This window comes from Manis javanica, chromosome 12, assembly GCF_040802235.1.
Source record: "Manis javanica isolate MJ-LG chromosome 12, MJ_LKY, whole genome shotgun sequence".
Taxonomy (NCBI): Eukaryota; Metazoa; Chordata; class Mammalia; order Pholidota; family Manidae; genus Manis; species Manis javanica.
In genome coordinates, this window is record NC_133167.1 from 3,812,500 (window position 1) to 3,836,272 (window position 23,773).

A 23,773-nucleotide genomic window follows, 5' to 3' on the forward strand; every position below is an offset into this window, starting at 1 on the left:
TTTAGGATTTAAGATAAAAGATCCTATCAGATATTACTAAGTATAAAACATATAATTTAGTCTAGTCCCACATGCAGGATATTGCTACATAATTTTCATCACATTTATAATGACACGCTCTAAGAGACAAATGACATAGTAAATGCATTTCATGTAGAATAGCTTGCGTTTTCCTTCAGCCCCCTCATCCTGGACTGTTCCACCTGCAGTCACAGCCTCATCAGCACAGAACTGAAATGTGAATTATTTTGCTTGAGGAAGGAATTTAACTCCATGTTCCCTGACACGGGAAAGAGAATTGTTTCCAGGTGAAGGGGTCATGATATCACTGCATGTGTTTACAAAGTCCCTGTTGTGACATCCAGGCTTTATTGTCTTAAAAAATATGGCAAATCGTAACTGAGTTACATATATGATTTAAGAAATACCTTGATTCTTATCACTTACATCCTTGATTTCCCTTTGACCTTTGAATTTCAAATATAAGTCAGCTTTATTTTTGAAATTGAAGCCCCTTGGGCCCCGACCCATCTTTCCCTCTTCAGTTGTTGCTGCATGAGAGCCACATGGGTGATGGCGTGGGAGCCGCACAGGTGAGCAGCTCTGCCAGTTGTCACAGATTTTAAAGATTTTTTTTAAAAACTCACCGGATGGAACATTATTCAGTCATGAAAAAGAAAAATCCTGTCATATGCTACAATGTGGACAAACTTTGACATTATGCTAAGTGAAATCAACTGGTCACAAAAAGACAAAAATGGCATGAATCCATTTTTATGAGGTATCTGAAGTAATCAAACTCACAGAGACAGAAAGCAGAGTGGTGGGTACCCAGGGCTGGGAGAGGAGGAATGGGGAGTGGTCAGTAGGTATAGAGTTACAATCTTGCTAAGTGAAAGCATTCTACAGACCTGTTGTGCAGCGATGTAATATACTTAACAGTGCTTATCTGTAGTCTTGCAAATGGCTAAGGTGATCAATTTTTTATTATGTGTGTTTTTATCACAGTTTAAATTTTTTTTAATTCACTGGGACATTGAAATGAATACTGAAATGGCTCTGTACAAATCATGACTATTCGCTTGTGGTCAAAAATTTCAAATTAAAAATTAAAAGAAATACTGTATTTCAGTGAATCTAATAAATTATTGATTGTAAGATGCATTATGATTTGTATGTGCCTCTAGGGAAAAAAAATGCTGTCAAGTAAACAAAAACATCCTTGATTATAATACACATTCATCTCTAATTTCACATGTGTTAAACTGTGAAAAATATACATCTTGGAATTGGTGAAATAGGATAAGGTGTATCTATCTGTCTTGTTAGCAAAAAAAAAAATTCTTTCAAGTTATAATTATTGATGAGAATGTATGAGATGCTCATTCTCATCCAGGATGAACTAGATTGATCCGCCTTTCTGAAGGACTGTTAGCAAGATGCAACAAGATCATGAACATATATATCTTTTCCCCTCCAAATTCTATTTCCATCTTAAGGAAATCATCAGAAGTAGCTTTGTGTAAGGAAATTGCCTACTGTGTTCTTCTTAATAATCAAAATTGGAAATAACCAATTATAGAGTAGGGATATAGCTAAATAATTTATGGTCTGAACCTACATTGATGTCACAATATGCCACCATTATAAGTATGTTTACTACTAATTTCTGATGATATGAAATAGCTCAAAGTGAAAATTCAGGTTTTAGAATTATACATGTTTCTTCAGCTAGATGTGAACATCCATGCAATCCATGCACACACCGAAGAAAGCAAGCAAATGTACCAAGGTTATTGCTCACTTTTTAATGTGGGGACTTCAGAAGATGCTTTTTGTCTATAATTGTATTTTTCAAAATGTTTACATTTTATGTCATTAATTGCAACAAAGTACACATTTAAAGTAAGAGAAAGTGGGCGTAGAATATTATCAATCTTTTTAAGATCTCCAAATTACTTAGTGTATATGGATAGGTAAATAGATGACACAAAATTGTTTCTCTGTTCTATCCTTAAGAGGACGCAAGTATAGTAATGATAAAAACAGTGGTTGTCTCCAGTTTTTCTACCTTAAAAATCAAACTAGTGGTCAGAGGACTGAATCTCAGATAATCTCTGTTTAACATGAAATGTTATGTTAGCAGCAGTTTTAACTCAATTTCCATTTTGTTTAATTCAGCCTACCTTTCCTGAACATCTCCTGTGTGTAACACGCCAGGAACTTGGAATGGCCAAAAACTATTTATACCAAAAGGTATAAAGTCTTAATATCTTATACTGCCAACACATAAAGATAGAATTACATGTTTTGTAGTGTAATTTTTCTATTTTACTTTGTAGTTTATATCTGCTCAGCTCAAATAAAAGAAGTCTGTATTAATTTTTCCAGCAGGTCAGGGTTTGGATAGGATAAAGAGAACAACTAGTCTGTTTTGTGTTAAATGCTGCTTTCTCCAATTGGCTTTTCTTTCCCAAGTATGTCTTCTCTTGGTATTACATGTTCTATTGAAATTGTACACCACTGAGAAATACATGGATTCAATTTTTAAAAGAATGGTATCTCCTGTTCTCTGGCTGATAACCATAAAAATCCATTTACCCCAAATCCAAGAAATGTTCTCAGTTGAATATATTTTCCACTCTATCACTAATTAAGATATTGTCTACTCATTTAAAATTTTTGTTTTTCCATTATTGCATTTTACATCATGCCAGTGTATAAAACATTGACTTATCTGATCAAAACAGTATTTGTCCCTTTGTGGGAAGCTTGGCATGTCTCCAGGGGTGGCTATTTAGTAACTGAAACCAGAATTAAGAGCCAGAGACATCATTATGCCTTCAATTCCTGACCAACTGTTTCCTTTTCCATTGTCATATAAATTATCTTTTTGGTATTGCCATTTTAAATATTTATATTCTAAAATCTACAAAGGAAAATAAATAGCATTCTAAAAATTCATGTTATTTTAATTGGCAGAGCCAATGGGGCGGATCAAGTAGAGGGAAACTTCATGGATGTGATACATTTCATTCTGTGGATCCCTTTGAAATAATCTGTCCTACAGTCATGACCGTTGTATATCTTATGTTACCCTGAAGCCATCGATGTTTGCATTATAATAAAGAACACTGGGGACGCTTATTAAAGAGAAAGAGCTGTCGCTTGGAAATGCATCAACTAAATCCTCAAAGCACCATAAAACCCTGCTCACTTCCAAATACTAACATGAAACAGGCTCTATTAGAGGTTATTTCTTGGTCAATAAATTAGACGTCTATCGTATTAACAAAAACTCCAAGTAGAAGTTTGGGTGCCCGCCGGGATGAGCGCTCCGCAGGCAGCTCCCTTCCCGGCCTCACGGGGGAGGGTGCCCCGGCCCTCGGGCGCTGGGGCCCGGGGCTCCCCTCTGGGAACTGCTTTCTGTCAAAGCCAAAACGAGCAAAACACTGTTGCCACACTTGAATTTCAACCAAAAAACCACGTCGTCCAGCTTGGTCACGCAAATTCTTCATTCTGTTTGGCTCCAAATGACGTTTGTTTCTAGAAATAAGTTTATTCTCAAAAAATGGTTTTGCTGTAATCTGTGGGGTTTTATTTTGCTTTAGTTTTATTTTACTTTTTAAATGTCGAAGAGCTGTTTTCCCAACTGTCCAGGGGGAGCCAGCATCTTGGAAATGAGCACGTGCCTCGCACACCAGCTTTGGAGGCCTGGCTTCGGTGCTCACACAGGACCAGGCATCGGGGTGTGCGGCAGGGGCCGTAGGCCCAGCTCCACCGTGTGGGCCATGCGGGGGGCCCTGCGAGACTTGAGCCTCCCTCTGGGCCTGTTGCTTCTGAGAGGAGGTCAGTGCTGCCTTTTCACAGAGCCGTGATGGTAGGTGAAGAGCCTAGCCCAGAGCTTGGGATAGGACAGGCCTTCAAGGAATGAGTGCTGATATTAACCGTCTGGGAAAATTACAGCACATTCTCATGACAACTGAATGATTTCATACAACGGAAAACTATCAAGAAATATGTTAACTTTTCTATGTGGCTAAAGAAAATATTTCAAAATAAGTTGTTGCATAAAATACACAATGCCACCGATTTAAAAAACATAGACTATCTTGACGTATGTTATTTACTACTCAGATTTATGAACTTGAAATCAGACTGTTGAAAGTACGATCTTGAAGAACAGTGCAGTTGGAGGATCCCCAGACACTGAGTCTTGTCTGCAGTTACCTAATCTAGCTGCAAAGAAAACTCACTATTTTCTTTTCAGTTAATTGGGATTTTACAGTTTAGCTGCTTGAGAACCTTTACTTTGATTTTAAGTTGTGGCTGTTATGGTTGTTACTCTGCTTTATTCTTGTTCCGGGTCTTCAGGTCATCAGAAATTAAATGATGAAAAGAATTTCCTTCCTTACCCTCCCATTTGTCACCTGATCCCAGGATTTCTTTATCCACATCCTAGGGCAGGGCATTGGCCCTTATTTATCTCTGGTTAAGGACACTACACAGCCTTTTAATGCAACAGGTTGAGTGGGGAAGGCCATGGACTCTGCAGCCAGCCTGCCTGCCCTCAGATGCTGGTCCTGCCGTTTCCTGCTGTGGGAACTTGGGTGTTGACTTCCTGGTGCTGCGATTTCCATATATGCAAAATGGAGACCCAGCACCTAGCGTGCTGATTTGTGTTAAGTCCTAAATAAATGACTGTTCGCAGAGCATTTAAAATAGCAGCTGACACATCGCACACAGTAGGCACTGGGTAAGTGTCAGCAGCTGTTTGCCCTCTGTCGGCTTATAGTCCTGGATTTGCATGCTCACATCATTCATGGCTCAAAAATGCTTAATCGGTTGCCGTATTTTACCTACTGAAATTAGCCAAGATTGACAAGGTTAATGCTACAATATTGGCAAGGTATGGAAAAGCAGGCTCTGTTATGCGCTTCTGTGGGGAGAGTAAATCTTGCAACCTCTTTGCAAGGCAGATCAGCAGTATCTGTTAAAGTTAGAAATGCACTTTTTTTTAAGCATGATCTATAGCCCAAAAGAAACATTTGCAGGCAAGATATTTTAAGCCAGAAGAAACTTGTCATTGGAGAGAGAGAACAAAGCCTAAGAGGATAAGAGCAGAGATTCTGTAAAATACATGCCTCCTGTCAAAGCCCCAGTCTGCCACTCTCTGGCTGTGTGGCCCTGGGTGCATTTCTTGACCTCTCTGTGCTGAGGTTTCCTTATATATAAAATGAAACTAATAATGGCACCTGCCCATAAGGCTATAATGAGGAATAAATTAGTTAATATTTATAAACCACTTAAAATATTGCATCATAATTTCTAAGTACCATCAAAGTGTTTATTTAAAAATATTTCTAAAGAAAGTAGGACACAAAAGTAGCAGATCAAGCTTCCACTACTAGTCAGTTAAAAGCTCAACCAGATTCTGTTCTAGCCCAGCCCCTAATTTAGCAAATCATAAAATGGCTTAAAAAAAAAGTTTAGAAGTTAGGCTTAACAGGCTAGAAAATATTTTCTTCTTTAACAGTTTTATACCAACCAAAATTGCAGTATGCTTACAAAGACCGGCCGCGACCGGGCCACGAGCAGAGGCGAAGGAAAACGCCAGCCGGGGCTCCTCGGACCGTCTTGGTCTGGTCTCCAGTCCTCCTGCTGGGCTCATCTTTATGAGTAGGTATATTTGTATAAACACAGATATATAAATATAGATACAGTCCTCGGAAATGAAATGATGAAGCAAAATGGCTTATTTTCATAAACTAAGAACACACACGCGTGCACACACGGTCTTGAAACGGAGCAACCGAAGCACAGCTCACTCCACAGCAGGAGGCGTTCCATGTGCAAAATCAGAGCAAGCAGCGCGCGGCTCAAGCCCACCGAGGGGTGGGGGGGCAGCCTGAGTGCTTCCTGACGAGCACTAACCCACAGTGGCGTCGGTGGGGGGGGCGCGCTGGGCTCATTCATCTCTGCACTGAGATGACAGGAGAGATTTTGCAAGACGGTCATTTGCTTGGAATAGATGCTCTCCCTTCCCCGCGCCACTCCATCGTTGCCTCTGGTGACAACCGAGCACCAGGAAGGAGCAGAAGAACCCCCCCAAGACAACGAGCTTCTTGAGACGGTTGCCAGCACACAGTCTGATTTGCCAGTGTATTGGTGACTGATACACTGAACAGATTTTCATTTGGACAAATGTCCATTTTATCTGACTCATTTGAACAAAGATTTTTAAAGACAAAGCCCATCAAACATTAGATAAGCATTTTAAGTTAATGGGCCGTGGAGTCCTGTTTCCTCACAAACCCAGGGAGCACCATCTTACGTCCTATTTTTACAGCAACATCAATTATTAATATGTATATTTTTGCTGACAGAGGACCTTGCTATAACCGTAGGTTTCGTTATCCAGTTCTGGGTCATTAACTATGGAAAGCTTGTAAATATAATGGTTTATTCACATGGGAAACCTTCATTAAGATGCATTATTCTACAGCTGATGTATTTCAATACATAGTGTATTATCATGTTCTCTACTTCCTTTTAATATTCGTAAATTTATTTCTAAATGAGTTGCTATTTATGAAGTAAGTTAGCAAATTTGAATATCACGTGACCAAAGTTGCTAAAGCGGAATAGATGTTTTAGCCCAAAGGAAGAGCTGCTCATTAACGTAGGACCTAAATATATTATAACATCTAAATTCAAAAGCAACTAGAGAGAGAAGCTGCAAATGACCCTAAATGTATTTTTGTCAGAGAAAGTCTAATATCAAGAAACATGCATGAATACACAGATATTAATAGCACAGCATGATGCAGTGGGAGAAACAGACGGGGGATCAGGAAACCTTACTGCTCTCTTCTTCGTTTATATCGAATGATGGGGAAAGTCATTTAGCTGTGAACCTCAGTGTCCTCATCTATTCAGTGGGATAGTCACGTCCTCCTTTCTACCTCAAAGATGGATGGGAACGTCAGGGAAGAACCACAGTGAAAGAATGTGCAGGGCTCAGGGCCATGCCAGCGGAGTTACTAGGAAAACCCAGTGTGAGCTGAGCGATATTCCTGTTTCACTCAGAGATCATGGAGTGTTAGGAAGTTGACAGAACAGTTCATATTGAGCCATTGACAAGCCGCAAATCTGTGTCACTGACTCATTACTTCATTTTTAGGGATAAAGGGAAAGTGAGCAGCTAAAATAAAGCTTGCATGTGTACATCTCTGTTAAGAGCCTGCTGTAAATTCCTGTAAGAGCATAATTGGGGTTAGAAGCAATACCATGAGATTTATTGATACAACAGAGAATCCTAACATGAATACAAGACTTCAAAACAATTTTCCACATTGATCAGAGACAAAGAAATTTGGTCACTTGTAATAGATGTTAACGTCTTCATGAAAACAGTCAACTTTGAACTAGTCGTCATAGAGATTAGATGAAAATGTGAATTATAAACTTCTGTTTCATACATTTAAAATGTAAGCAATTGGAATGAAAATGTTACCTGACAGTATTAGAATAGGATACTTTTCTAAATGATTAAATAAGGGAAATTCCTATCTCTTTATTTTGACGGAAGGTATGTAATACAAAGTCGTGCCTCTGAGCTCCTGTGTAGTGAGGCAGTTTAGATCATTTGTTTTTAACTTTGTTCTTTAAAATAATTCTATAATTCTCATTCTACATTCACTTTTAAAGTAGTTTTAGGGTATTTTCTCCTATCATAAAAATTACACATTCTCATTTTACTAAGCTTAGACAATGGCTAATTTCCTTAAGCATTCTAATGCATATTTTTATAAAGTACTGTGTGATTTTCTTTTCATCTTCTTTCACTTGACTTTATGTCATTAAATGGATGCTGTATTCTAACAGCATCTCAATTATGGTTTCAAATTGAGAAATTACTCCTTGATGTTTATAGGTATTTCCTGGAGAGTGTGTGTGTTTGCCTGTGCATCCCTGTTACACTTAACTATTTCATCCATTTGGGATTTAGTTTAGTATATGACATGAATTGAGTCTTTAAGATTGTCTTTTTTTTCCAAGTAATTGATTTAAATTTACAGTTCTTGCCAATGTCTTTTGTAAATAAGGCAAATTTGAATTTGTCACATCCTGGTTTTGCAGGTTTTGAAATGGACCTGAATGTTTTTCTCTTATCCCTGGAATTTTCTTTACTCAGTAGCCCCCTTAGCATCCTGGGTTTCACCCATGTAGATAGATGGGCTCCTGGCGTAAGGACAATTGCAGCGGCAGGGACAGCCGTGAGAGCATGCACCAGACACTGTGCAGCAGGGCCCTGCCAAGGCGGGCCCATCCTTTCCCGTCTGATGGAGGAAACTGAGCAATGCTTTGTACAAAGTCACAGAAGGAGCATGTGGCCAAGCTTTGACTTAAACTGAGGCGTGCTGTTCCGAAATCCCAGAGCGTGGCTTTGGACCAGATAAACCAGAGCGCTTCCTGCCTCTGCCGTTTGCGAGCTGAGTGAATTTGGGAGAGTTAATCAGCCTCTCCGGCTCATTACCTGGTATGACAAAAATACCTGTCCAGCCAGAGGCTGTTAAGGGTTAAAAGATTATTTCCATCCAGTGAGTATGTGCAGTAGAAGCTCCGGAAGGGGGGCCTGCATCCTCTTTGGTCCCTGTTTTCAGAGGCTCCTCCCTCGCCCCGCCCCCCCTCTTGCTCGTCCCTCGTCGCCCTCGCGTCGGGTTGTGCGGGCCACACCGTCCCCGTCGGGGCTCTTCCTCGCTGTGATGTGAAAGCAAATGCAGCAGGAGGCAAGCGCGTGGTCAGGGCTGCGTCCGATCAAACCTTATCCACAAAGGCCGCGGTGGGCCGGGTGTGGCCCGCGGCCTGTGACTTACCAGAGCCTTCTCTGGAGCGGGCAGTGTTGCCGCAAACCTGGATAATTATCCGAATCACCCGAAGATTTTCCAAAGCAGCTCGCTTCTTGGTTCTTCCTCAGCCCCCGATGGAACTGGGAATCTGTATTTTTTTTTAATTCTCCCAAATTTTGAGGAAAGAAGAGAAACTGAAAAAAAAAAAAAAAAAAAAAACTCGCTAGTATATTTGAGGATATGTTACATCAGAAAACACTTCCCCAAACAAATGCCACTAAAAACAAGAGAAGAGCAAATAAAAAATAATAAAGAATTCTGGGAAAATAAAAGCATGCCCCAAAAGACAAAACCATAATAATCCTTAAAAATCTAAATAAATACAAATAATAAATGGACATAACTGAAAACCAAATCAGTTCTGGAAGATACAGTTAAATCTCCTGTAATAGTACAAATATATAAAGGGGTGATGGAAAATGTAAGAGAGAAGGTCTGTATTATGAAAGATCAATCTAGTAGTCTGGCATTTGTCTAGTATTTGTTACAGAGAGAAATGGGGAAAAAAAGAAAGAATAGATGGACATTTTTCAGACTTGAAAACAATTTGTTATTCTAAATGGACCCCAAATGGAGAATATGATGAGTACAGTGCCCGCACCTAATCACATTTTGATGAACTTTCATAACTCCAAGTGTGACTCCCCGTAAGAGATTTCAGGAGGAAAATCAGCTTATCCAGAGAGCACAGCAGTCAGGTTTCCAACAAGCCAGTCACTGTTGGCCGCGCCTGTCGGAAGCCACCTCCTAGGATACTGCCCAGCAAATAGCAAAATGGCAAAAGAGAAGAATGAAGGATATGTGTAAAAAAAATTGCAGGAGCTTCAGGGAGAAAAAAAGGAAGGAAATTGTAAAGAAGCATTAACAAGAAGATTCCTTATAACGATATGGTTTTCAGATTTAAAATGATCCCTGGCTTTTAGATTGTATCCTAAATATCTTGGCTATTGGCAATAACGCTGCAATAAATACCACTTCAAGGTTGAGATTTCATTTCCAGAGGTGGAATTGCTGGATCATATGGTAGTTCTATCATTAGCTTTTTGAGGCACTTCCAGTTTTCCATAGAGGCTGTAACAATTTACATGCCTCCCCACAGCAGAAAGGGTCCCCTTTTCTCCACATCCCAACCAATGCTTACCTTTTGCCTTTTTGATAGTAACCACTCTAACTGACATGAGGTGGTATCTCCGCATGGTTTTGATTCTCATTTCTCTAATTATTAGTGATGTTGAGCACTTTTTTTAGGTTTCCAACAAGTTAGTCACTGTTGGCCCCACCTGTCAGAAGCCACCTCCTAGGAAACTGTCCAGAAAATAGCAAAATGGCCATTTGTTCATCTTCTTTGCAAAAATGCCCATTCAGATCCTTTGCCCATTTTTTTAGTCAGATTATTGAGTTGTGTAAGTTCCTTATATGTATTTTGGACATCAACCCCTTATCAGAGGTATGATTGGCACGTATGTTCACCTATTCTGTAGGTTTCGCCTGTTCCTTTTATCACATTGCGTCCTTTGCTGTGCAGAAGCTTTTGATTCGGGACAATCCCACGCGTCTGTTTTCCCTTCTGTTGCCTCTTTTCTTGGCGTCTTATCCAAAAAATCACCATCCAGATCAATGTCAGGAAGCTTTTTCCCTGTTTTTGTCTAGCAGTCTTACAGTTCCAGGTCTGCCACTGAAGTCTCTGATCCATTTTGAATTGACGTTTGCGCGCAGTGTGAGCTAAGGGTCTGATTTCATTCCTCTGCATGTGCGTATCCAGTTCTCCCAAAATTATTTATCGGAGAGACTAACCTTTCCCCGTTGTCCTGTTCGTGGATTGTGATGATGTGAGGCAAGTAAGGAGGCGATTATTTTGAAGTTTCAGAATCATGTGGAAGTAAAACAAACACAAAAACACTACATACCCACACACACAATAATGGAGGAATTTGAGAGTGACGCAGGAACTAGCAGCAACTGGACGAGCTCCCAGTGGTCAAAACAGACATTTTGAACAACAAAATAGTGAATTAGTGTTGGTTTGTAACCCAAAGTAGAAAATGAATATTTGTGAATCCATGCCGACATAAATAAAAGATGGAATAAATTAATAAATATGGGAGAAGAGACAAATCTTCTATGCAGAAGCATTCCAAGTGATTTTAGAGGCTCCACCCTTAAGGAAGGACAGCATAATTCCCCACTCCTGAAGTGGGGGCTACACGTAACGACTTCCTTCCAAAGAGGACAGTTGGCACTGGGGGGTGGCGAGAATAATGTTACAGTGCAAAGCATACAGATGCGATCAAAGCCAACATCCACCATCTCAGGGCATGCTCATAGTATGTCATCCTGATGCGATGTGATGGAAACGGCACTTCCCCTCTGCAGCCTTCCCCTCAGTGATCCACGACCCCGGTCAATCATTACCAGGTCGAGCTGTGTGTCTGTATAACTGGTTTCCTTAATAAATCTATGTATTTTATTCTTATGCACTTGAAAACATTATTTTGCAAAGAAACCCACAGGCTTTACCAGGTGTCAGAGATGAAAAAGTGTTAACTATTTGGAGATTACCAGATTTGCTAATTCTTCCACCCAACTCTGGCTCATCTGATTCCCACAGCCCACATTCTTTTTCCATTTCAGTGCCTTGGTTTATACTGTTTCCTTTTCCAGGAAGAGGAAATTCCTTCTATGCATCTGATTCAACAAAAATCTTTTGGGTTAGCTTTGCCTACATTCTGAGGGCTCTTTGTCCATTCTGTACCATGTACCTTGTCGGGAAGGAAGGCTCACAGAAAGTGGGCAATGGGTGGAATGCAGATGACCAGTGAGTGATGGAAGGACCTTCAGGCCAACTGGGTTCTAGTTTTGAATGTACCAATGGCATGCTGGTAGGGCTTAACCATGGTTCTCTGGAAAAAATGTGTGCATAGATACTCATACCCACATTTATTATGGTTTCATTGATATGAGGTTGTGTTATTACAAATAATAAAATATACACTGTTCTTTATTACAAATTCCATATAGCCATCAATTACTACAGAATACTTTCCTTGATTTTATTGAATGCTTATATCTGTTGTCAGCCTTTGGTTGCAACTAATCAATGAATGTAGTTCTGATAAAAATGTTGACTAATATTTTAATTTGCATTAATAAGTAAGATGAATGTGAAACAACAAAATGTATGTCAGAAACTCATTCATCATTTTCTCAAGTTGCACACTCCTTTTTGAGTCAGATTATAGATTTCGAATACTGGAAGGTATTTCCTCAACTTTTTGTGCTATTTACAATGCAGCTGATATGGACATGACACACTTTTACGTTTATCTGCATAATTTATAGCATTTGCTAATTCCCACGATGTAAATAGTCCTATCATAGCCTGCTTCACGCTCTAACCTGAATGAACACAAGTGGGAAGATGTGCACTGTGGCCACCACTACACAATATTGTCACCCATACAGATACAATAGACATAAATAATTTCAAGAGCATAGGTAATAGTAAAATGCAGTGAAGTAATTCAGAAGTGATGAGTTTTGAGTATTAATAATCTTGTTTTTAATATAATTTATTTAATTATACAAAGTACATAAAATTTAGCATTTTTAAATGACTGTATTTAACAACAAACTTGCAAAACTATATCAATCAGATCTCAGGAGCCATTATGAGATAGGCCTTTGGCTGGCTCCAGCACACCACCGAATTTGCCCTTTATTTGCCAAAGGAACTGGGCTGAATCTCTGAGCACCTTAGAGCTCAGGGTCTTTACCTGTAAAGAAAAACTCTCAACTCATGGCTGTGATTCCACAAGGCACCACAAGCCCCATACGTGTTCTCCTTTCCCAAGTTCCTTTCCATTCAAACCTACAGCATGGCACCTTTGTAGATTATCTGACCCTGTTCCCCACTATCATATATTACTTTTACTTTGCCAGCTTCATTTCTTTAGAGATTCTAGAGAACAGAAATGACGTCTCAAAGTGATTTTTATATTTTTTCTTACAACAACCTTCCATAGATGTTGGACCAGTGCTGAGCATTTGGTTGGTGTTCAATAGCCAGACTTTTGATGACTTGCTAACCAGCAGATTTTAAGGTAGAACATCACAAAAACAAGGCGTAATATCAGAGTGAATATCTAGCGTCAGCTGAGCATCTCCTTCCTGGGACGTCTGTCACGATAGGACGGATGTTTTCAGAGTGGATTCTGATGAAGTCTTTTTTGAAATCAGAGCACTCAAGCTCTTCTCCCCAGTCTTGCTTCAAATATTTTCTTATCAATCTGTTTTGCTCTCTCACTAACCAAGAGGATTTGGGAAAGCTCTACTTTCTGTAGTTTGAAAACATTTTTAAAATGTTCATTGAATATTGCATTTTTCAAGCTGACCACGTCCCTACCCAGACTCTGGGAAATGGTGTGGAGTGATCCCCGTCCATCCTCCTCATGGTGGGGAATCACTTCTTCAGATTTGTCCAGCCACGTCTGAATCTTTTCTTTTGCACGTATTTCCTATAGGCCTTTGGTAAACACCATCAAAGATATTGACATATTTCATTAGCATCTAATATTTTTCACCAGCTCTATAACCTTTATGATCTCGAACTTTTTTTTTGCTTGTGTTTTCAGAATCCATCACCTCTGTTTAATGAAGTCAGTGCTACAATAATCCAGGCCCAAAAGGTAGCCAACATGAGGGATGAGGTGCAGATGAGGCATGAAGAGGACTACAGAGAAGCCTTGGTTACAGTCAAGGACAACCTGAAGTTAATAGAAGGTCCAGACATCCAAGAGAACCTCCAGGACCAGATCCGGCGTTGGTTCATCGAGTGCAGGTGAACGTGAGAGCTCAGCCGTATGTCCTCAGCCTCTCCTGTCACAGTTGAGGTTCCTGCATGTTTTAAGCACAGAAGCATATTCATACAGATTCATGAAGGTTTTTTTAATTTCGTTTTAAAAAAGTGATTGTCTAGGCTGAGAATTTAGGAACTGATTTTTTTAATCAAATTGCTTTTTGACCGGGTGGATTTTTAAAAAAATAAGATCCATATAATTCTTCTATGGCCAAATGGAGTTGAACCCATGGGTGAATGACCCAGCCCTACAATTGGGGGATTTCACAAGCCAAGTATCTGAAGGCCAAGGGACCCAGCCACAAGCAGACCAGGGTGCCCTCCTTCTGGGGTTTGGCTGGCGTCTCTATTTGCCAGAGGCCTGAGATTCATAATGATTCCTCCAGACAGCTGCTGAATCCAGGACCTGACACCTACCCCTCAAACCTCCATGAAATAATGGGTGGGTGGCAGTCCTGCGGACAAAGCCACAGGCCTTCCTACATTAACTATCTCCTTTAATGCTCTGAAGTGAAATGACTTAAAGCTTATTTACAAAAGATGGTTTTTGAATGGTATTCCTTTTTTAGACAGGCACACACAGTAGAACAAACATTTGTAGAACACTGGAGAAGTTTCCATATAGTAGAACACTTTGTAGATAACCTAATTAGAGCAGTTTTAAAATCTATTTTATTTCACGAGGGGAAGCAAAGAGGGCAGATTGTTGTGACCAGTCCATCCAAGGAGCTAAGCAGGCCAGACGTGGCCATCAGCGCTTCTCAATGGGCATTAGCCATCTCACATTAGGCTCAGAGATTCTCAGGCCCCATCGTTGGTTAGCTCACCAGGACCAGAGGACGTGACGGATTTGCAGTAGAAAAGTACATGAAAAGATGCAGCCTCTAGGATGACTTCCAGTGACCTCACCTTCTGCTCCTCCTAAGGCCCTCCCGTGAGTGTGCCCTAGACCTTAAAGTTCACTTCTGAAGACAGAAAAGGCAGAAATGATGGGATGCCGCCACCATCTGGCTCCACCCTCTTGCCCTTTCACTGGCTTCTCCCTCACTGTTTCTGAGAAATATCAGCTGCCATGTTCAAAACTGCCCAAAGGAGAGGCCCAAGTGGCAGGGGACAGAGAGCCTCCCTCCAACAGCCTGACAAGAACTAAATCCTTCTCACAGCCATGTGCATGGGCTTGAGGGTGGAGTCTGCCCCCGGTTAGCCTTCAGAATAGACTACAGCCCCGGCGACACATGCAGCCTTGAGGGAGGCCAAGGCACCTTGCTGAACCACATCTGGTTCTTTACTCACAGAAATGGCAGCATAATGAATGTTTCAGTCACTAAACTCTGAAATAACTTGTTATGTGGCAATAGATTTCTAATATGTATCAATTTCTTTTTACAATGATTTAGAAGCATCTCCACTATCATAAACTTCTCCTGTGTTAACTTTGGATAAACCTAACACAGTATTTCCTCAGTAATACTTACATTTTATAACAAAGTTGCTCTATAAATGTGCGCTATAACAAATACATTTTTTAATTAGGGAATTCTGTCCTTTTTTATGTAAATACAATTTTAAAATATGGATGGTTTTTAAAAATTCAAAACTGATTAAATTTGTGAGGTTTCCTTTTTGTATCTTATTTATCAGGAATATTTTAAACAAAACGGGCATTTTATTTTTTTATTTTTTAAATTAATTTTTTAATTAAGGTATTATTGATATACACTCTTATGAAGGTTTCACATGAAAAACTAATGTGGTTACTACATGTACCCATATTATCAAGTCCCCACCCACAGCCCATTGCAGTCACTGTCCGTCAGTGTAATAAGATGCCACAGATTCACTGTTTCCCTTCTCTGTGCTACACTGTTTTCCCTGTGACCCCCACACAATGTGTACTAAACATAATACCCCTCAATCCCCATGTCCCTCCCTCCTGACCCGCCCTCCCACACCCCTCCCCTTTGGTAACCCCTAGTCCCTTGGAGTCTGTGAGTCTGCTGCTGTTTTGTTCCTTCCGTTTTGGTTCATTGTTATACTCCACAAATGAGGGAAATCATTTGGCACTTGTCTTTGTCCGCCTGGCTTATTTCACTGAGCATAATACCCTCCAGCTCCATCCAGGATGTTACAAATGGTAGGATTTGTTTCTGTCTTACGGCTGAATAATATTCCATTGTGTATATGTACCACATCTTCTTTATCCATTCATCTACAGATGGACATTTAGGTTGCTTCCAATTCTTGACTATTGTAAATAGTGCTGAGATAAACAGGGGTGCATTTGTCTTTTTGAATCTGAGAACATGTATTCTTTGGGTCAATTCCAAAGGGTAGGATTCCCAGGTATTTCTATTTTTAGTTTTTTGAGGAACCTTCATGCTGCTTTCCACAATGGTTGAACTAGCTTACATTCCCACCAGCAGGGCAGGAGGGTTCCCCTTTCTCTGCATCCTGGCCAGCATTTGTTTTTCTTAGGCTTTTCAATGCTGGCCATCCTTACTGGTGTGAGGTGATATCTCCTTGTGGTTTTAATTTGCATTTCCCTGATTAGTGATATGGAGCATCTTTTCATGTGTCTGTTGACAATCTGAAATTCTTCTTTGGAGAAGTGTCTATTCATATTCTCTGCCTGTATTTTAATTGGATTATTTGCTTTTTGGGTGTTGAGGCATAGGAGTTCTTTATATATTTTGGATGTTAAAACCTTGTTGGATATGTCATTTACACATATATTCTCCCACACTGTAGGATGCCTTTTTGTTCTGTTGATGGTGTCCTTTGCTGTACAGAAACTTTTTAGTTCGATGTAGTCCCATGTGCTCATATTTGCTTTTGTTTCCCTTGCTTGAGGAGATACGTTCAGGAAAAAGTTGCCCATATTTATATTCAGGCTATTTTTGACTGTTGTCTTCTAAGAGTTTTATGGTTTCATGACTTACATTCAGGTCTTTGATCCATTTCGAGTTTACTTTTGTGTATGGGGTTAAACAATAATCCAGTTTCATTCTCTTGCATGTAGCTGTCCAGTTTTGCCAACACCAGTTGTTGAAGAGGCTGACATTTCCCCACTGTATGTCCCCAGCTCCTTTACCTTGTATTAATTGACCATAAATGCATGGGTTTATATCAGGGCTCTCAAGTCTGTTCCATTGGTCTATGGTTCTGTTCTGTGCCAGTACCAAATTGTCTTGATTACTGTGGCTTTGTAGTAGAGCTTGAAGTTGGGGAGCATAATCCCCCCTGCTTTATACTTCCTTCTCAGGATTTCTTTGGCTATTTGGGGTCTTTTGTGGTTCCATATGAATTTTAGAATGATTTGCTCTAGTTCATTGAAGAATGCTTTAGGTTTTTGATAGGAATTGTGTTGAAACTGTAGATTGCTTTAGTCAGGATGGCCATTTTGACAATATTAATTCTTCTATCCATGAGCATGGGATGTGTTTCCATTTATTGGTATCTTATTTAATTTCTTTCATGAGTGTCTTGTAGTTTTGAGAGTATAGGTCTCTCACTTCCATGGTTATGTTTATTCCTAGGTACTTTTTTTGATGCAATTGTGAATGGAATTGTTTTCCTGATTTATCTTTCTGCTAGTTCTTTGTTAGTGTATAGGAATGCAACAGATTTCTGTGTATTAATTTTGTATCCTGCAACTTTGCTGAATTCAGATATTAGATCTAGTAGTTTTGGAGTGGATTCTTTAGGGTTTTTTATGTACAATATCATGTCATCTGCAAACAGGGACAGTTTAACTTCTTCCTTGCCAATCTGGATGCCTTTTATTTCTTTGTGTTGTCTGATTGCTGTGGCGAGGACCTCCAGTACTATGTTGAATATAAGTGGGAGATTGGGCATTCTAGTCTTGTTGTCGATCTTAAAGGAAAGGCTTTCAGCTTCTCTCTGTTAACTATGATGTTGGCTGTGGGTTTATCAAATATGGCCTTTATTATGTTGAGGTGCTTGCCCTGTATACCCATTTGTTGAGAGTTTTTATCAAGAATGGATGTTGAATTCTATTGAATGTTTTTTCAGCATCTATGGAGATGATCATGTGGTTTTTGTCCTTCTTTTGGTTGATGTGGTGGGTGATGTTGATGGATTGTCGAATGTTGTACCATCCTTGCATCCCTGGGATGAATCCCACTTGGTCATGATGGATGATCTTTTTGGTGTATTTTTTAATTCGGTTTGCTAATATTTTGTAGAGTATTTTTGCTTCTATGTTCATCAGGTATATTAGTCTGTAATTCTCTTTTTTTGTGATGTGTTTGCCTTGTTTTGGTATTAGAGTGATGCTGGCCTCATAAAATGAGTTTGGGAATATTCCCTCTTTTTCTACTTTTTGGAAAACTTTAAGGAGGATGGGTATTAGGTCTTCAGTAAATGTTTGATAAAATTCAGTGGTGAAGCCATCTGGTCATGGTATTTTGTTCTTAGGTAGTTTTTTCATTACCAATTCAATTTCACTGCTGGTAATTGGTCTGTTCAGAATTTCTGTTTCTTTCTGGGTCAGCCTTGGAAGGTTGTATTTCTCTAGAAAGTTGTCCATTTCTTCTAGGTTATCCAGTTTGTTAGCATATAATTTTTCATAGTATTCTCTAATAATTCTTTGTATTTCCATGGTATCTGTAGTGATTTCTCCTTTCTCATTTCTGATTCTGTTTATGTGTGTAGACTCTTTTTTTCTTTATAAGTCTGGCTAGGGATTTATCTATTTTGTTTATTTTCTCGAAAAACCAGCTCTTGCTTTCATTGATTCTTTCTATTGTTTTATTCTTCTCATTTTTATTTATTTCTCCTCTAATTTTTATTATGTCCCTCCTTCTACTGACTTTGGGCCTCATTTGTTCTTTTTCTAGTTTCATTAATTGTGAGTTTACACTGTTCATATGGGATTGTTCTTCTTTCCTGAGGTAGGCCTGTATTACAATATACTCTCCTCTTAGCATGACCTTTGCTGCGTCCCACAGATTTTGCACTGTTGAATTACTGTAGTCATTCATCTCCATATATTGCTTGATCTCTGTTTATGTTTGGTCATTGATCCATTGGTTATTTAGGAGCATGTTGTAAAGCCTCCATGTGTTTGTGGGATTTTTCATTTTCTTTGCATAATTTACTTCTAGTTTCATACCTTTGTGGTCTGAGAAACTGATTGGTACAATTTCAATCTTTTTGAATTTACCAAGGCTCTTTTTGTGGCCTAGAATATGATGTATTCTTAAAAATGTTCCATGTGCACTTGAGAAGAATGTGTATTCTGCTGCTTTTGGGTGTAGAGTTCTGTAGATGTCTGTGCTCTGTCTGTTCTAATGTGTTCTTCAATGACTCTGTCTCCCTGCTTATTTTCTGTCTGGTTGATCTGCCCTTTGGAGTGACTGGAATGTTGAAGTCTCCTAGAATGAAAGCACTGCATTCTATTTCACCTTTTAATTCTATTAGTATTTGTTTCACATATGTAGGTGCTCCTGTGTTGTGTGCACAGATATTTATAATGGTTATATCTTCTTGTTGGATTGACCCCTTTATCATTATGTAATGTCCTTCTTTGTCTTCTGTGACTTTCTTTGTTTTGAAGTCTGTTTTGTCTGATACAAGTACTGCAACTCCTGCTTTTTTCTTCCTATATATTGTATGAAATATCTTTTTTCATCCCTTCACTTTTAGTCTGTGTATGTCTTTGGGTTTTAAGTGAGTCTCTTGTAGGCAGCATATAGATGGGTCTTGTTTTTTATCCATTCAGTGACTCTATCTATTTTGATTGGTGCATTCAGTCCATTTACATTTAGAGTGATTATCAATAGGTATGTACTTATTGCCATTACAGGCTTTAGATTTGTGGTTACCAAAGGTTCAAGGGTAACTTTCTTACTGTCTAAGAGTCTAACTTAGCTCACTTAGTATGCTGCTACAAACACAATCTAAAGGTTCTTTTTTTCTCCTCCTTTTTCTTCCTCCTCCATTCTTTATATATTAGGTATCATATTCTGTACTCTTTGTCTATCCCTTGATTGACTTTGGGGATAGTTAATTTAATTTTGCATTTGCTTAATAATTAGCTGTTCTACTTTCTTTACTGTGGTTTTATTACCTCATGTGACAGCTATTGAACCTTAGGAACACTTCCATCTATAGTAATCCCTCCAAAATACACTGTAGACATGGTTTGTGGGAGGTAAACTCTCTCAGCTTTTGCTTACCTGGAAATTGTTTAAACCCTCCTTCAATTTTAAATGATAATCTTGCCAGATAACATAATCTTGTTTGGAGGCCCTTCTGCTTCATTGCATTAAACACATCATGCCACTCTCTTCTAGCCTGTAAGGTTTCTGCTGAGAAGTCTGATGATAGCCTGATGGGTTTTCCTTTGTATGTTATCTTATTTCTCTCTCTGGCTGCTTTTAACACTCTGTCATTATCCTTGATCTTTGCCATTTTAATAATTATATGTCTTGTTGTTGTCCTCCTTGGTTCCCTTGTGTTGGGAGACCTGTGCACCTCCATAGCCTGAGAGACTATCTCCTTCCCCAGATTGGGGAAGTTTTCAGCAATTACCTCCTCAAAGACACTTTCTATCCCTTTTTCTCTCTTTTCTTCTTCTGGTACCCCTATAATACGAATATTGTTCCATTTGGATTGGTCAGTATTCTTTCATTCTTAGAGATCCTTTTTACTCTCTGTGCCTCAGCTTCTTTGTATTCCTCTTCTATAATTTCTATTTCATTTATCATCTCCTTTACCATATCTAATCTGCTTTTAAAACCTTCCAGTGTATGTTTCATTTCTGATACTGTGTTCCGTAATGATTAGATCTCTGACCGGAATTCATTCCTGAGTTCTTGAACATTTTTCTGTATCTCCATGAGCACGTTAATGATTTTTATTTTGAAATCTCTTTGAGGAAGATTTATGAGGTCAATTTTCATTTGAATCTTTCTGTGGCGTATTCATAAGTTTGCTTTAAACAAGGTTCCTTTGACATTTCATATTTGTATGTGGTGCCCTCTAGTACCCAGAAGCTCCACTCTCTGGAGCTGCTCAGCCTCTGCACCAATGACAGGATTCTCAGGGGAGTGGTGTTGGTGCCTGAGGGGAGGAAAGAGCTGTTCCCTGCTACCCAGTTGCTATTCATGTCTCAACTGCTAGAATCAGAGGGCCGAGCACACAGGTATAAGCCTCTATGCTTTGTGTTTGTAGCTGCTATAGGTCAGGCTTCCCTCTGGCTGGCCTATGCCAGGGTTGGGTTTGCCAGTTTGCGAGCCAGGTGGGGCTGCCCAGGAGGAAGGCACAGCAGGCTGCATATCACAGAGGGAGCCTTGGAGCTGTGTAGCCAGCCAAGGGCTGGAGCACCTGAAGATCATGAAAGTTCCCAACCTGCTGGGCTGAGTGCACCCAGACAATTTTATCTTCCTGTCCTTTCTCCTGAGCATTGAGCTCTGTGTAATCCTTGGCCCTTCAGCAGCTCTCTCACTGTTGGGAAGTCTGTCAGACTGCCTGCCTTTCTTCTGTAGCCGGATACGGATTCCTGGAATCTCAGTCTCTCCAGGTATTCTGCCTGTCTTAGCTTTCCAACCCCTTTAATCACAAGAGCACCATGAAATGTAGGTTTGTGCTTCCAGAGCAGATCTCCCAAACTAGGCGTTCAGCAGTCTCAGGCCTCCACTCCCTCCCTGCTCCGTTTCTCTTCCTTCCACCTGTGAACTGGGGTGGGGGAAGGGCTTGGGTCTCACCAGGCCACAGCTTTTGTACATAACCCTGTACTGTGAGGTTTATTCTTTTCTGTAGGTGAATGCAGTCTGGTGCATCCCTCTTTCCTGTTGCTCTTTCAGGATTAGTTGTATTAATTATATTTTCATATTATATGCGGTTTTAGGAGGAGGTCTCTGTCTCACCTCTCATACCGCCATCTTTAATCCAATCCTGGGTCGAAATAGGGTTCCAAAATGGGTGTTTTAAATGAAAGGGAGTTTAAAGTGAGAAGTTTGAGATTATGTTCATTCTATACTGATAATGATAATGAGATAAAGAAAAGCTTTTAACACAGAGTGGGTTATATATACACATGTAGCTCTTTCTTTTCTTTATTCAGCTTTCCTCCTTGCTTTTTATGATCATGATGGTTTCATGAGTATATGTGTGTGTATATATATATGTATATATACACATACACACATATCAGCAAAGATGTCAATGTTTTAGTTCTTAAAAATAGCATGCTTTTCTGTTATCCAAATACCAAAACCCAGTATTTCAATCGCTAACCTTGTTCTCAGACTGCCCTCCTGAACTCCATTCACAGTATAAGAGAAACTTGAATTTGCCAATTACAGGGAACTGTCTTTCTGGTGTTAAATAGTGTCTTTCAGGCTAACTGTCCATTCTGAGTAAATCTGGGGTCAATTCAAATGCCTACCAAGAATGTTGCCCCATCTTTCTTCCCCTTATGGCATCTGATGACAGGGAAGTCACAAACCGCAGAGCCCTGGCTGCGGGCTGGGCAGGACAGCTTCTGGGCATGTGCTAGTGTCAGTACCTGGCTGGCCCCTGCAGGTGTGTACTGCAGCTCTCTGTTCCAGCCTAGCCATTGGGGGCTTTTTGCAGCAGCCTGTGGTTTCTTCCATGTACCCCCAGTCACTGGACACCTGCAGTCCAGGCCTCTCATTTCTGAGCTAAACCCCTCTGGTGAGCTGGTTCTCTTGGGAAGTCCACGTCCCCCAGGAGCACAGGTGGTACCACTCTCCCAGGTCTCAGGGGACAAGCAGGCTCTCTCAGACCCTCATCCACCAGGTCTCTCCTCCGCACTGCCATCCAAGCCCCTCACTGCACTGCATCTGGCAGGAACACAAGCCCCACCCAGATGTTCCTCCACTGGCTCCAAGTCTGGAAATCTGGGGTCTCAACATTTACCTGCCTCCTTGGCAGGGACCCTTAAGGGGTGGGACTCAGGGAGGTGTCTCCTGTCATCCACCTTTTCTTCCCTGCCCCCACTGCTCAGCCTCACTAACTTCTGGTTCAAGTCGAGACTCTTGGGCACCCCCTGCCCCAGTTCTTCCCTGTTTCCTCCTTGAGCTCTGACTAGCCCTGTTCCTCCTCCTGACAGTTGGCATCGTAACTAAGAGCACAGGCTGGAGCCCAGCATCCTGGGAAATAGCTGTGTAGCCTTGGGCAAGTCATGTAGCTTCCCTGTGGATCAGTTTCCTCATCTGGGATATGGGACGAGACCCATACCTACTTCATGGAGTCATGGAAATGCAAACCACTTAGACCTTTAGTGTCGGCCTTTAGTATTTCTGCTGTATTGCAAACAGCTGTTCATCCATGTGCCCCTCTCCCAAATAAATGCTGGCTGGTTAACCAGGCCTGTGCTGACAGGGGTGTGCATGAGTCCCTGTACAGCAGTGAACCATGCAAGCTCACGGTGTTGCCGATTTGCCATCTTATCTGATTACATAACTGTGTCTGGAGGAAATCTACTTCTGATGATTTTGTGCAATCATGGAAATTTAGGTAGAAAGTTATTGTTTCAAAAGAATTGAATCTTCTGATTAAATCATGTCGGTTTATAATTAAAACCTTCATTTTCATAGTTAATGAGAATGATATGGCCTGTGTTGGTGAACCTCTGTTATCAGGAACTTTCCTGATTTCAGCAAATAGGTGTCTACAAATACATTTTCTGTAAATGAAATTATTCTTTGCTTTTACATAGATGTTTTAAAATCCAATTTAGTGTTAGATGACAAAATCCCAAGTTGAAACCACTATGTACAATTAAAACCCCAAAGAAGTGAAATGATTAAAATATACATATATATTCATGTACATATTTAACTTACTAAGGTAAATTTCTGCAGGACACACTAGAAACTGTTAGATGGCTATCTCTAGGGACTTAGAGCCATTTTTTATTTTATATTCTGTACTATGAGAAGATTTTTTTCCAAAAAGTATTATTTTTATAATAAAAGCTGGGTTAGAAATATATTAGGAGAGAAAGACAAGCAAT

The 23,773-nt window shown here is 40.0% G+C and overlaps 1 protein-coding gene across 3 annotated transcripts in view; it reads left to right on the top strand.

Moving 5' to 3' along the window:
- DRC11 (dynein regulatory complex subunit 11) overlaps positions 1-23,773 on the top strand; it is a 157,192-nt gene that overhangs the window by 28,098 nt on the left and 105,321 nt on the right. For all 3 annotated transcript variants that reach the window (XM_037009733.2, XM_037009732.2, XM_037009735.2), the window contains one exon: positions 13,544-13,749. In XM_037009733.2, coding sequence (XP_036865628.2) covers positions 13,544-13,749 — 206 coding nt within the window. The remainder of the gene's footprint in view (positions 1-13,543; positions 13,750-23,773) is intronic.